This window comes from Callospermophilus lateralis, chromosome 13 (genome assembly GCF_048772815.1).
Source record: "Callospermophilus lateralis isolate mCalLat2 chromosome 13, mCalLat2.hap1, whole genome shotgun sequence".
NCBI classification, from domain to species: Eukaryota; Metazoa; Chordata; class Mammalia; order Rodentia; family Sciuridae; genus Callospermophilus; species Callospermophilus lateralis.
This window is the reverse complement of record NC_135317.1, coordinates 25407456-25421351: the sequence shown is the minus strand read 5'-3', so window position 1 is coordinate 25421351 and position 13896 is coordinate 25407456. Positions and strand designations below refer to the sequence as shown.

General features: G+C 36.1%; 1 protein-coding gene across 1 annotated transcript in view; it reads right to left on the bottom strand.

Moving 5' to 3' along the window:
- Taf3 (TATA-box binding protein associated factor 3) overlaps positions 1 to 13896 on the bottom strand; it is a 178536-nt gene that overhangs the window by 24448 nt on the left and 140192 nt on the right. The window contains exon 4 of the mRNA XM_076872971.1: positions 11046 to 11128. Within this exon, the coding sequence (XP_076729086.1) occupies positions 11046 to 11128 (83 nt within the window). The remainder of the gene's footprint in view (positions 1 to 11045; positions 11129 to 13896) is intronic.

Genomic DNA, 13896 nt, shown 5'->3' with positions numbered 1-13896 from the left:
AGAAAGATGGCTTGAGGGCATCTCAGGAGCTGGCAAGACCACATCCATTTCAGGCTCAAGGGAATAAAAGTGAAAATTCTGTTCAGAAGAGATCAGTGGGGGATCCTTCTTGCACAGGGGGCCTAGGAAGTTTTCTTAACATGCTCAGCCACCCAGGCACTCAGAGGCTACTGCAGCAAGGGTCCCTGGAGGCTTGGCTACTGCTAGAGATGACGGCAGACCTCGGTGCTGATTCTGCAGGAATCCAGGATGCTGGAGTTTGAGGGTCATGGAAGCTTCCACCAAGATTTCAAAGAAAGGCCTTGGAAGCCAGGCAAAGTTCAGCAGGGTCAGACTCCCTATGTGCTCTCCCTGAGAAGGCAAGCTGTAAAGATTTGAGGAGGAAGTGGAAGCCGCAATGGAGAACCCCAAGATTAAGAAATGCCAGTAATGTGGGATATTATCCTAGGAAAGCTACAGGAATTGAACAGAGATAAGCCAACAAAAAGGCCACTTGGGCTGCAACCAACAAGGCCACAGGGGCAGAGCTACACAAGCTCTTGAGAGGACATCATGCCATGTGCTCCACATTCTGAAAAAGGGATACAGGACTTGTTTGCCCAGCTGGATTTTGGTCTTGCTTTGGTCCCATTCCTTTTTTCTATATGCCTAATTTTGTGAATGGAAATGTTTGCTCTGTATCATTACATATTGGATATTTGTAAATTGCTTTTAATTTTAAAGGAGCTCACAATGAGAGATTGCCTTGAGCCTCAGAGAAGACTTTGGACTTGAACTGTCAGAAATCTTGCAACTGTTGAGACTGTGGGGGACTCTTAGAGAAATAGACTAAATATATTTTGCATTGTCAGATGAGTGTAAGCTTTTTGGGGCCAGGATAGAATGTTATTGTTTGGATGTGAGGTGTTCCCCAAAAGCTCACATGTGAGACAATGCAAGAAGGTTCGAAAGAGAAATTATTAGCTTATAACCTTAAGGTCATTAGTGAATTAATCCCTGATGGGATTAACTGGGTGGTGACTGGAAGCAGGTGGCTAGAGGAAGTGGCTCATTGGGGGGTGTGACTTTGGGGTATATATTTTATATCTGGAGAGTGGAGACACTCTGCTTCCTGATCAAGAGATGAGCGGCTTTCCTCCACTCTACCCTTTGGCTATGATGTTCTGCCCACCGTGAGTCCTGAGCAATGGAGTCTGCTGTCTATGGATTGAGACCTCTAAAACTGTAAGCCCTCAAATAAACTCCTCCTCCCCTACAATTTATTCTGGTTGGGTCCTTTAGTCACAGCAGTGAAAAAGTTGACTAAATCATAGGGCCATTTAATTCTCATTTTCTGTTGATGGGAAATTTTTTTTTGTTGTTGTTAGAGCTTTATAGTTCTTTGTTGTAGGGTTCATCCTGACAAACTCATACATGCAAGGAAACTAATTTCAGTTTATGATCCTCCCCTTTCCCTTCTGTTCTTCCTCCCCACTCCCCTTCTCCTTCCTCTACTAGACTTCCTTTCATTCATCTATTAGTTTATATTTGATTGGTTCTTTGCATTATCCTATCCTTCTCTCCTCCTTTCCTTTATTTAACTCTAGTCTCCACATATGAGAGAAAACATTCGATCTTTGATTTTCTTAGTCTGGCTTACTTCTCTTAGCATGATACTCTCCATTTGCATCAACTCACTGGCAAATGCCATAATTTCATTCTTTATTATGGCAGAGTAGAACACCATTGTACCACAATTTCTTAGTCTATTCATCTATAGATAGGTACCTGGCATATATTCTGGTTTCTCTTCAGATCGTATAAATCTTTTGCCTTTTACTAAAGATAGGCACCTGGGTTGATTTTATAATTTAGCTATTGTGAATAAATCACTGCTATAATCATTGAAGTGGCTGTATTGCCATAATATGCCAATTTTAGGCCTTTTTGGAAAAATACCAAGGAGTGGGATAGATGAGGGTATGGTGGTTCTTATCCCTAATTTTTGAAGAATCTCCATTGATTTCCAGAGTGGCTATACTAATCTGCAGTTTGTTGGGAATTTTAATGGGTATAGCCTTTTGGATGATAATTTGGTACAACAATCTCTTAAAAATTTTAAATTTCCTTTGTCCTACAACATTTGAAAAAGCAAAATCCATATGAGAACGTTCTTGATTTGTTATAGCAAAATCTGGAAGAACTCACATATCTCCAAATTGGGGACTAAAAGGATAAATACATTATGATACAATAGTAAAATGAAATACCATGTCATACAGACGTGGGAAAATGTCCATGATCTATTGTTAGTCAGAAAGGAGACAAGCTAAAGAACACTATATGAAAGGGAATCCCAATTTGCTGTCCCAAAAATTATCGAAATGCACACTGAACAGTTAGCAGTGATTATCTTGAGGAAAGGGTCTATTTTGTGGGGGAAACCTTTGCTTTTTAAGTAACACATTTCCAAGTAGTTAATTTTTTCCCCTGAAAAATGACTATGCCATTATTTTTGTAAACAGGAAAACAAGCAAACTTAAAAACAAAGCCAAGTACTTCCACATTTAGTAGCACTTATTTAAAATGTTTTTTAAAAGCCCCTTTGTTTTCTAAACCAGATTTTATCAAACAAACACAAAGGAATTTTTACAAAAGTAAACACTCACAATCAGTATTAAAAGAAGAAAAATAAATAGTTAACATTTATTGAAGGTCTATTATATCCTAATCAGGTTTTTCAGGTTTTGTTTCCCATTTGTATAATCCTCATTTATTAAAATTCTAGCTACTGCTGGGTGTAGTAATGCATGCTTGTAGTCCCAGATATTTAGGAGGCTGAGGCAGGAGTGTCTGAGTTCTGGCCTCAGGTAACAGAGACCCTGTCTCTTAATTTTTTTGGAAAAAAAATCTTAGCTACATATAGCCTCCCTGACCCCACCCCCCGCCCCCCAGCTAAAACCACATTTGCTTGGGATGAGGTACAGAATCCCAAGAATAAGGCTATGGACATTTAGTACTGCTGGGCCATTTGGGTCTAGAAAAGGAGTGACTCCAATCTGAAGACATTGAGTGGAAATTACAAGGTGCCGAGGTTTCAAATGAAGACCCAAGGACAGGGTCTTTTCTCACTCTTCTGTTTGAGAAATTTTGGAGCTAGGAAGATATTCATATCTTATTTTTCAGGATGTCCAGTCTGGTATTACAACATAAAACCTCTAGTCCTATTAGTTAGATAGCCTTTGCCTTCTTTCAAGATCCCCAAAAGCCTACCAAGGGCTTGAGAATGTAGCACTGGTCTTATCATCAACATGTAAGAAGCATTAGAAGAACCAGCTTGGAAGACTTAATAGGGTGCACAGTTTTGGATATGATATATTTAAAGTGCCACTGTTCACCTGTGCAAAACTTTCTAGAAGGTAACTGGGCATATTAGTATGAATTATAGGGGGGAAATCTGAGCTGGAAATAAAGATTTGGGAATTGAAAAAAAAAAAGACTAAGTAGGCTAGAGGCAAGAAAGGAAAAACGGTAAAGAAAAACAGCCTATGAAAGAAAAATAAAAAGGGATGTGAGAGAAGGAGAGATTCAGACAAGTGTAGACTCAAAAACAACAAAATGTCTCAGAAAGGGCTCAGGGGAAGCAGGATTTAATACAGCATAAAGGATCAATACTATACTAAAGGCTGTGGCATGTTCTCTGCATTTCAGAATTGGGATATAGTTGATGATTTTAATAAGAAGTTAACAGAAAAGTTTCTGGGGCAAAGAACAGAATGCAATATGCTTCCAAAACTGGAAGAAGGTGCATCTAAAGATTTAGTTTTAAGAAGCCAGAAATAAGAAGTTTTATAGCTTCTTTCTCATGTACAGGAAAGGCTTGGTGAAGGTGAGAAGGATTAGGGTGGAAGAATATAAGGCTGAAGGAAAGATTTGAGGGAAAGGAAGAGAGGAAAATACTGAGGAAAGCAGATGAGAGAGGGAGGGAAGCTCCACAGCATGTACAAAAGGTGGAATGAAAGAGGCTAAAGGGAGATTGGATTTGGAATCAAGGAGGGACATTGCAGAGCCTGTGGGATAAGCTTTGAGGGTACATTCAGCTCCAGAACCCCAAAGTACATATCCAAATAGCCCAGGAGAATGTGGCTACGCGGTTCCAGGCGCTGAGACCTTCCTTGGCTGTGATGATAAGAAAAAGGTTGCCGAAACTGTAAATCAGAGATGTCCTGCAATGACACAAGATCCACTCTCTAAGCTACAGAGGTGGGCACGGGAGAAGAAGAAACATTACCACTCGTCTAGTCTTTCCGTGAGTATCTGAATCCACCAGAGGCCCATAAAGCGACAGCAAAGAAGAGAACATGGAAAATTTAAATTTTCTTTGTGATTGTGTTTAAGTGTTTCCTCAGTAGGCACATGTTCTTTATAAACGCTAGAAGTGTGAGTAGTTTGATCTTTAGGGGAAATTATAATCAGATAGTATCCAAAGGTTACTGTGATACAGTTAAATTATCTCTGCCTGTCACAGGTTAAAGAACATTTAAATTCTGGAAGTTCACATCAGCTTTTTCCAGATAACAAATCTTAAGTACCTTCCTATATTCACTCAATTAGTGATCTTGGGCCTTGATAACACTGCAGAGAGAAACTTTCCAACTATCATTCAAATCATATCTAAAAAGGTGGTCATAAATATTTTAAAACCTAAGTGAACTAATAAGACCTAGACCCATTAAGGATAAGATCTTTTACAACAAATTAAATAAAACAATTTATTGAAGTCTGGACTCAAGATAAGCTAGATTTACAAGCTGACCTTTTATTCATTTAAAGAACAAAATTAGCTCTAATTGCATTAGAATGGAATCCAGTAAATTTTCCCAAGTCTTCTAATGTGGCATCCATGTAAGAACTGCTGTAATTGTTTACAAGTAAGATGGAAATGCTTTGATATAATCTTTCCACTTGTTTTACTGTGTTGTAAAAGCATTTCCCAAAACCTAAAGCTAGTTTTTCTGACAGTATACTAGTTTTTCCTTTTAAACATACTGTATGTTTGGTGATAATGAACAAATTACAATGTGTGATGGAAAAAATTAAATTCAGGCTTTATAATTCTAGTTCAGTAAAAATAAAGGGATTATTAAGGAAATCAGGAACTCCTTGTTTGGAAAAACCAGAATTCTGGCTGAAAACACAAATAAGAAAAATTTTAACTACCTGCTTCCTTTTGGAGGTGGATCAGAATTATGGCTAAGATAAATGGCTTTGGTACCACTGAATTTATAAGCACAATAAGGTAGTAAAGCTAACGTACACAATCTCGACTTCTATTCCAGTTGTTTGCAACCAGGAAACTTCATTAGTAATATTTGTGCCTTTCATTAGCATTAAAAATAGGTCATTTTAAATTTCAAATATATATGTAGTCATTTAAAATGTAAACACCAATTATAAAGTTTAAATACACTGACTCTTAAGATTCTTTCCTTGTTATTGTTCTTGATATTTCTCTTCTAACGTGGGCAAATTCCTATGAAATGTTTGTTTCAGTAACAAGTTAACCAGGGCAAAACAAAGAAAAGTATCAATACTTTTCAAAAATAATAATAATAATAAAATTGAAAGTAGATAGTTTTATTGGATGGGAAACAAAATTAGAAAATCAAAAGGCCTTCCATTTCAGAGGATGGTCCTCTGAAATGTTCCTAAACTTGATTTCTTTAGAATCATTTTAAAACCAGTGGCAGGTACCATTCTGCCATGGCTGTCTTGCCCTGTTCCTTGGCTTGCTTTTACACAAAATCTGGCTGCCTTTCCCTAGCTAAAATAAATTTATTAGCTATTTTTGCTGGTCTCTTCCACCTTGTTCTGGTGACAGATACTCTTTTCCTAATGGAACCTACTATTTCCCTTTTTGACAGGATGTCTCCCTACCACAGGGACTGATGAACTGGAGTTTTTGATGGGAATTGGCAGTGAATGTCATAAAAGAGGGGGCTTCACTAGGGACTTTGAGCATGAAGAACCACATTAGTCTGGAGTGAGTTGGGCCATATATCTCACCACACAGAGGCAAAATGGAGAAAAGGAAAATGAGCAGAGTCATACTCTAATAATACCTTATGAACCCTCAATACTGCCCACCTAAAGTCAAATACACCTCTTTTTATTTTCCCTGCTCTAAGGTAGTTTGATTAGGATTTCTGCTACTTACAACTAGAATTCTGAGTAAAAACAAAATACCCAAAAGCAAATAAGCATGTCTCAACTAGAGGTTTGACAGCCCTTTAAAGAGACATTTTCACCGAGCTATGCTTTTAGGCTTTCCCTTAGATTATGGTGGGTTAGAGAAACAGTCAATAAAAAATGTTTTTGTGCCAGCAGTAAAAACTGCTATGGAGGACATTGTCCTTGTCATCTGGTTCCAGATTAAAAATTAATTTTTAAATCTAGTGCCTTGAAAACCTTTGGCCAGTTCTGAGAAACTGAGGCATCTTACCCCTACCCTTTTCTTCTTAAAAAAGTATTTTGTGAGGTTGGGCATCTAGCTCAGTGGTAGAGTACATGCTTAGCATGCTTATGGCCCTGAGTTCAATCCCCAGCATCCCCCATGCAAAAATATTATTTCCATTTTTGACCTTATTGCTAGGAAGCTATAATAATATTTGATGCATAATCATTTGTTTCTTTTTATTCTCTTTATCTCAGTTTGCTATTTCTATTTCCTACTTTACTGTTACCCTGAATTTTGACTGGAAAAAACACTTCAAGTATTGAAAGGAAAATACAGAAAGTAGAATAAAAACCATTTACTATTATTTCTCTAAAGAATTTATCACTAAAATGCTACTATACATTTTTCACTCTATTAAATATGTTTTGGCTAAACTGCATTTTAAAATATAAAAATGCTTATTTTCCTTAAAAATGCTCCAAATTATTATCTTTATGAATGCCCATGATTATTCTCTGTTTCCATTGTCAAAAAGCTTAGAACATATAAAGACAATAAATATCTGTACTTATTTTATGTCTTAAAAGATTAAATCCCTTATGTTCTTCAAAATTAATAAGCAAAGCTTTTGCTCCCATTTTCACAGTATATAGAAATAATTTAGAAACTACAACTATCAAAAAACCCTTCATTAGGCATAAGCTACTTTTGATAAACTGTGGCCAAAAAAGAAAAAAGAATGACTTGAAAAGAAAAGAATTTCATGAATTTATGAAATCAATCCAGTTGCCACTGGAAATTAAAACACTAGCAAAAAGAAAATAATTGCCACCAGTAAAATAGTGCCTGAAAAATATCTCAACATAATTTGAGTATTTTGAAAACTGGGTTAAATTGTTAAACAGAACATCTATCATGAACTCTCAAAGGTATTTAGAATTATCACCAAGAATACTGTTCCTTGAAAGTCATCATAAATGATTACCAGATCAAATACATTATTAACTATTAATAAGAAAAAATTGACCACGCATTTTAGAACATCTAGAGGGGCTTTATTAGTTACCACCTTCTCTGGTGAGCTCCCGGAATACAGACAGGAATGTCCTCAGAGCAGAGGAGTCATAATTTCCCTTTTACTGTATCCTGGGATACCAGCATGAGCAGCATGGTCGGGCAGAAGAACCTCTGGCCCAAGGGGAAGCGTGGGTGAATGAATAGAAAAGGGCAGCAGCTTCCTCTAAGGGACATGTGAGAGGACAGCATTAGTGGGCACTTGAGAAATGTGAAGAAGAATGCTTATTCCCTACTCCAATCATTATTTCTCAAAATTTTATGCAAATTTATATCATATTTTCTCTTAGTACTTTACAAATATGTAAAATTAACATTTTATATGAGACTCCTTTAATAGAATTTTGAGTGCCACTTAAACTTAGAAAACCTGTAGATCCTGTTCTGCCATGTTTTCCTTGATAATTCTCTCTCAACAGTCCCTGTCTGCAGCAAATTTTATCACATTACTCTGCTCTGTTTTCTTCATAGAAATGAATAAAAAAAATTAAAAAAAAAGAATGCTGTTAAGTTGCCAACTTCTTCTACAGTAGCTCAAAAAGAGATAGATTAAAAAAAAAAAAAAGATCAGAATGACAAATCACAACTGTGCCACCACTGACCCAACCCGGTACAGACATTCCACTCACCATACTCTGCCACTGAGGCCAGGTGGGACCCCAGGGTCCCCAGAGTTCCAGGCAGCTGTGCCTGGGCAAGCTAAAGCCTACTTGCTGTTTTGGTATCAAAGTACAACTTGATTATGAGGCTGGACTCAGACAATTACCTTGAATGTTCCCTATTCCTACTTTATGTGTGTAGGAACTACAGTTTTAAGGCTGGATTTTAGTTTCTTCTTCAATATAGACTACAGGGAACTTGGGATGTCCATCACTGGAAGACATGTTAAAGGAATTTTAGATCTTTGGAAAGTCATCTTGAATTTTAACACTGTCAGAAAGAGGTACTGACCTCAGCATACATCATTTTAGAACAGTTTTCAGGAATGTAAAAGCAAGGGAAAAATAAGTTACCTCTGTCTTGTTTCAAAGAACAATAATAGAGAACAGAGGAAATGATCTAACCTCAAAGTACTTTTCTGGATCAAGGGCAAAAGACATAACTTCTTTAAGACTTAGAAACTAAACATTGGTTTAAAGATCTTCCAAAGAGAGGGTATAATTTGAACCTTGTAAAGCTTTTTCTTTTTCCCATAATTTCAAGAGTCTACTTTTTGCCTGTCCTTTAGCAATAAACACTTCTCCCTATCCCTGGACTATTCAATCCCCCTTGCTTTTGAACTCCCATCTGTTCATTTATTTCACTTTTAAAGAATATGAGTTCACCCCCTAAGTGTGTACAAACTAAGTCATTAAAGGCACAACTTGTAGGAATCTTTCACCACTTTTCCATTATTACAGTCATGGAATAAACCATACACCCTTATGCTACAACTATTAAGGATTATTGCGATTTGAATGTCATGAAGTTGTCATATATCATAAAACATTAAAAAATTTTTTCAGCTATTTAGAAATGCAAAAGACATTTAAGTTTGTAGGTTATACAAAACCAGGCAGTGGACTGTAGTTTACAGACTCCTGATTTAGACCACCCCCACTCCCCCCAAAAAACCCCACTTGTCTGTTCTATTTCACATAAAATTCTATTTTTCTATTTGACTGAAGCTTCTCTCTCTTATTTTTAATTTAAAATGTAATGCATCTTTTTGCTCAGTGTAAGGATTTTTTTGCATCTGCCTTGGTCAAATGATTAATCTGTTATAAACACTGGGGTTATTTACCTAAATATCTGAAAGTTCATATCTTATTTAACATTGAACTTTTTCCAGGGCATTTGTCTAGAATCTCTGCTTATTATAATTTCTGTCAAACTGCACATTTTGTTCCAGAGTAATAACATCTGTTTCTCACATCTTCCAATATCTTAGGTGTATGAGTTATTTACTGAAAGGAGGAAATAGAATAAAATAGTTAACAGAATGACTGAAAGATGCACAAGGGCAAGGAGATACATATAACTATCAATGACTTTTCACAAACCTTATTTCTCCAAAGGGAGTGAGCTGGCAAAACTTTCATGTGGGAGTTGAGATTAAGTACTGGTGAGCAACTGAGAAACAGAATTAAATATGAATTGGCAGGAAAGAAGTTTTTTTTTTTTTGAGTGATGAATAAGAATAAGAATAGAAAAATAGGACAATATACAGAATTTCCAAGGAGATGGTGTGGAGAGTTATTGTGGTGGGTCTCCTCTGTCCTTTGCTGGTTGAGAGATGAGGACATCATTCAAATCTCTGCAGGTGGACTGAGGGCACTAGATACATCAGTACCTGGTTTAAAAAAGGCTGAATACATGATATTTGTGCTAACATTTTCTAAGCTTGTTGACACTACTACCACCCACTGTCCAGGTCTTTACTGGTACAATCAGGAAGAATAATGTGAAAATTTCCTGGAGAATTTAGGTAAGAAAATATGAATCATTTGGATCCTGTGCTTAAAATCTTCAGAGGAGGGTACACTCTGCTGGAAGATCATGTCTGCCTCAAAATCATACGAGGCTTCTTCACTACACTATATTTGTAGTTGACAGAAAGCAGAATAAACATATACAACCTTTAAGATTAAATGAACCACTGAGAACACAAAGCAAATTTTCTGTTTCTTCTCTATCTACTACTAAATTCATAGGTCCTACTCTTACTTTCATGGCTCAAATTAAAAGACGACTAAAAGAAAAATGTTCAACTAATTTACTTTAAAAATGGATTAATATAATGGTTCAGGGAAGATTAAGACAGACAGCAGCACAGGGTTTACATTTCTAGTTTTTTTTTTTTTTTTTTTAGCGGTGCTGAGGATTGAACCCAGGGCCTTATGCATATGAGGCAAGCCCTCTATCAACTGAGCTACATCCCCAGCCCCTACATTTCTAGTTTTAACAATTTTTTTTCCTTTTTTAACCCAGAAACTTGTGCATGCTAGGCAAGCACTTCACCACTGAACTATACTCCCAGTTCTGCATGTGTAAGTTTTTAAAACTCTACAAATGAAAAATGCTGGACAACTAAGAAATTGGTTATTACTATTGTATACTGTTTCACCTAGCCTCTAACAGTATCTTTGTTTCACAAGCACAGAATAAAACCACGTGCCATACATGAGACAGTTTAACATTACATCTTCTTGAGTGAAATATAGCAGTAAGCCCACCCAATACCATTTCTTATTTTCCAGATAACTAAGACCTTAAACACTATGCAGAAACAATGTCATGTGCTAATCTTTTTAATAAAAAAAGAGAAAAAGAACAAGAAAAAAAAAAAAAAAGGATCCTGCATATTAAACAAAGCAAAAAGCATTTACCTAGAGGAAGAAACCAATAAAAACTTGAAAATGGAGAGTTCTCAAAACAAAGTTTGACCCTACATGTTCATACCTGCAAAAGGTTCGCAGAGTCCTAAATCTATCAGGTCAGGGTAGAGGAGGTCAAGTTTCACTTGCTTCACTCTAATTCAAAGGTTTATACTTACATCTTGTCTTGGCCAGCGCCAACTCGAAGAGTCAATCTGGGGATAACTGGACTCGGGGCTGGAACGACTGGTTCCACTTTTATCTGTGGAAGTTAGTACATTACAGTTCAATGTTACTTTTTTCTATAAAAGTACCTTCTACCTCTTCTACTTTCCCACCTCTACAAACTTAATAAACATGTTTAAGTCACAAATGTGGCTAAGATGCTAGACTAAAAGATAATCTGGTTTCAACAACTGAAGACTCCCTGACATACGAAATTTTATGAACTTTAATCACATTATGTAAATATAGCTCTTATTTCTGGATTTTTTTTTAATGTTTGGGTTAATTTCTTGGGTTTTATTATATTGTTAGAATTTTTAAACAAAATTATTATCTAGTGCATTTGGTGGAACATTTATATGATTGTCAGTCAGATTTAACATTCAAGGAAAAACTTGCAATGGAATTTTCTTTATAAGATAAAATGCCTCTATTTGTAGAATTTGATAAACATTAAACTCATTGTTTTATTATATGAAAAAGCTGAATTATCAAGTGTTCATTAAGCATTAAACTATTCCATTTTTGGTTAATAGTAAAAAGATCTGAAATGCTGTAAAAGAAAAAAAAGCTGATCTATTTTCTTTTTAGAAAAGGATTTACTGTGAAGGCAATGACTGCTAAAAAAGCTAAGAACTATATTTAAAAATATACACAAATTGAGTATCACATTAAAGGGTCTTTTCACAATTTTTGGTTTGAAGATCATGATTTCGTAAGTATTTTTAATAAACAAACTAAAACAAACTCTATAGTTTCAAATAGTTATTTATATCAGAATTTTTCAGTGGAAGTTTGCACTTTTGGTGGTATAATTCTTTGTTATAAGAGACTCTCCCAAGCCATGCCAGATGTTTAATAGCCGTGGTCCTGAAATATCATATGCCAATAGTTCACAGCAGGTCCCTGACACCTAGCTGCAAACCACTGATTTTATTTTTCAGCTCAGGAATTGACAGAAGAGTGGGGTGGTTCTAAGGAGAAATGAATACTGCTCAACATATATCATTATCATACAGTGACTTGCACATGAACCAAATCTAGTGTTTTTTTCCTATGTATTTATTTGTTTCTTCCTAGTTTACTATCATCATTTTTTAAAAAAATCTATCATCACATCAAGATCTGCTCTGACCATTCTCTTTGACAATGCCTGGCAGGTCAACAAACATATGTTAAATTAACAACTTATCTTGAACATATCCCCAAGTCTCTTGCCTCTTGGGTATTCTGCTGTTCAACTAGGACCAACCTAAAATCATCCTCCAGGCACTGAGTGATATCAAAGAAAATCTTAAAAGAACTCTACCTTCATCTATGCCTTCAATACTATCTGTTTATTTGGATTTCCAGCCACTTACATAAGGGCAGACACCATATATATTTTGTTTGTTGCTATTTCCTGGTGTCTATCACAGTGACACATGCTTAAGACACATTTCAAGCATGAATATAAAGCAATGATTTCAAAACTTTATCTCTTTCAAGACCCTTCCTAAACCCCTCCCCCCAGTTAGCAAACTCCATAGGGAAAAGTATTGAGACCAATGAAAGGAAAGCTCCTTCAACTCCCCATAAATGTACAAATGTCTCTGCACACCAACCATAATTACCTACTTTAGCTTTGAGTCTTCTTCCTCAGCCTCTCCATTCCACTAATTATTTTTGATCTAGCTTTTATTTATTCTCACTTGTTTTTTATGTTACTGTATTTTTTTAGAACTTTATATTATTTATTTTTATGTGGTGCTGAGGATCAAACCCAGTACCTCACACAAACTATGCAAGTGTTCTACCACTGAGCTACAACCATAGCCCCTATCTATCTTTTAAATATACTCAATTCCACCTTTAATTTTTTTTTTATCTTCTCAATATCTGGCTAACAACTTCTCACATTTTTCAGTCAATTTGTTGTCTCTTTATTTGCTTTGCTGTCTGTTCATCTCTTATTCCTTCCTTGACCCACTCTGGTTTCTGCCCCAACCTCGCCACTAAAACCACTTTTTTTTTTTTTTTTTAAAGGGTTTGCTTTTTAGTTATAGATGGACACAATACCTTTACTCTATTTTTTGTGGTGCTAAGGATTGAACCCAGTGCACGCTAGGTGACCACTCTACCACTGAGCCACAAACCCAGCCCTAAAACCACTCTTTGCAGACATTAACTACTGGTAAATGTCCCAATATTATTCTCCATTACAGGCCTTAGTAAGCTTCTATCCTCTTTGCACAGCCTCTGCTTTTGCCCAACATTGCTTGTTCCTCTCCTCTTGTCATTCCACAGTTTCTTCTTTAGTGATCTTATCCATATCCTTAGTTTCCACTGTCATGTCTTCAAACTTTCCCATTCTATATTAACACTGATTGCTTGAACCTAAGACCAAGACAGAAGCTTGCCTATTGAAAAATTCCAACTAAATATCATGCATTTCATCTCATAACATCCAAATCTTAATTTACCAATGTCACCCCCAAAACCCACTAGCTCTTACTTTTGGCTGCTGTCCTTCATCTGTCCAGCTCTGCAGACAGAACAGAACAGTGGTTTTCCTGAAGGTCCCAGAGGGTCAAGGGTCACTATGATGGACTAGAGCAAGACCCATATATAACTACCTAGGGTTTGTGTTCTCTTTCTTCAAAAACAATTTTTTTAAATGAACAGCTCATATCTAAACAAATCTGAAAACCATAGATTCAGTCTTTATGTTAAGACTTCCATACTTTTTGCATCCTCCCACTTTATGTAAATAAATAAATATAACCAAAATATATAAACATTTACAAGTCACTTACAACTTGTCAA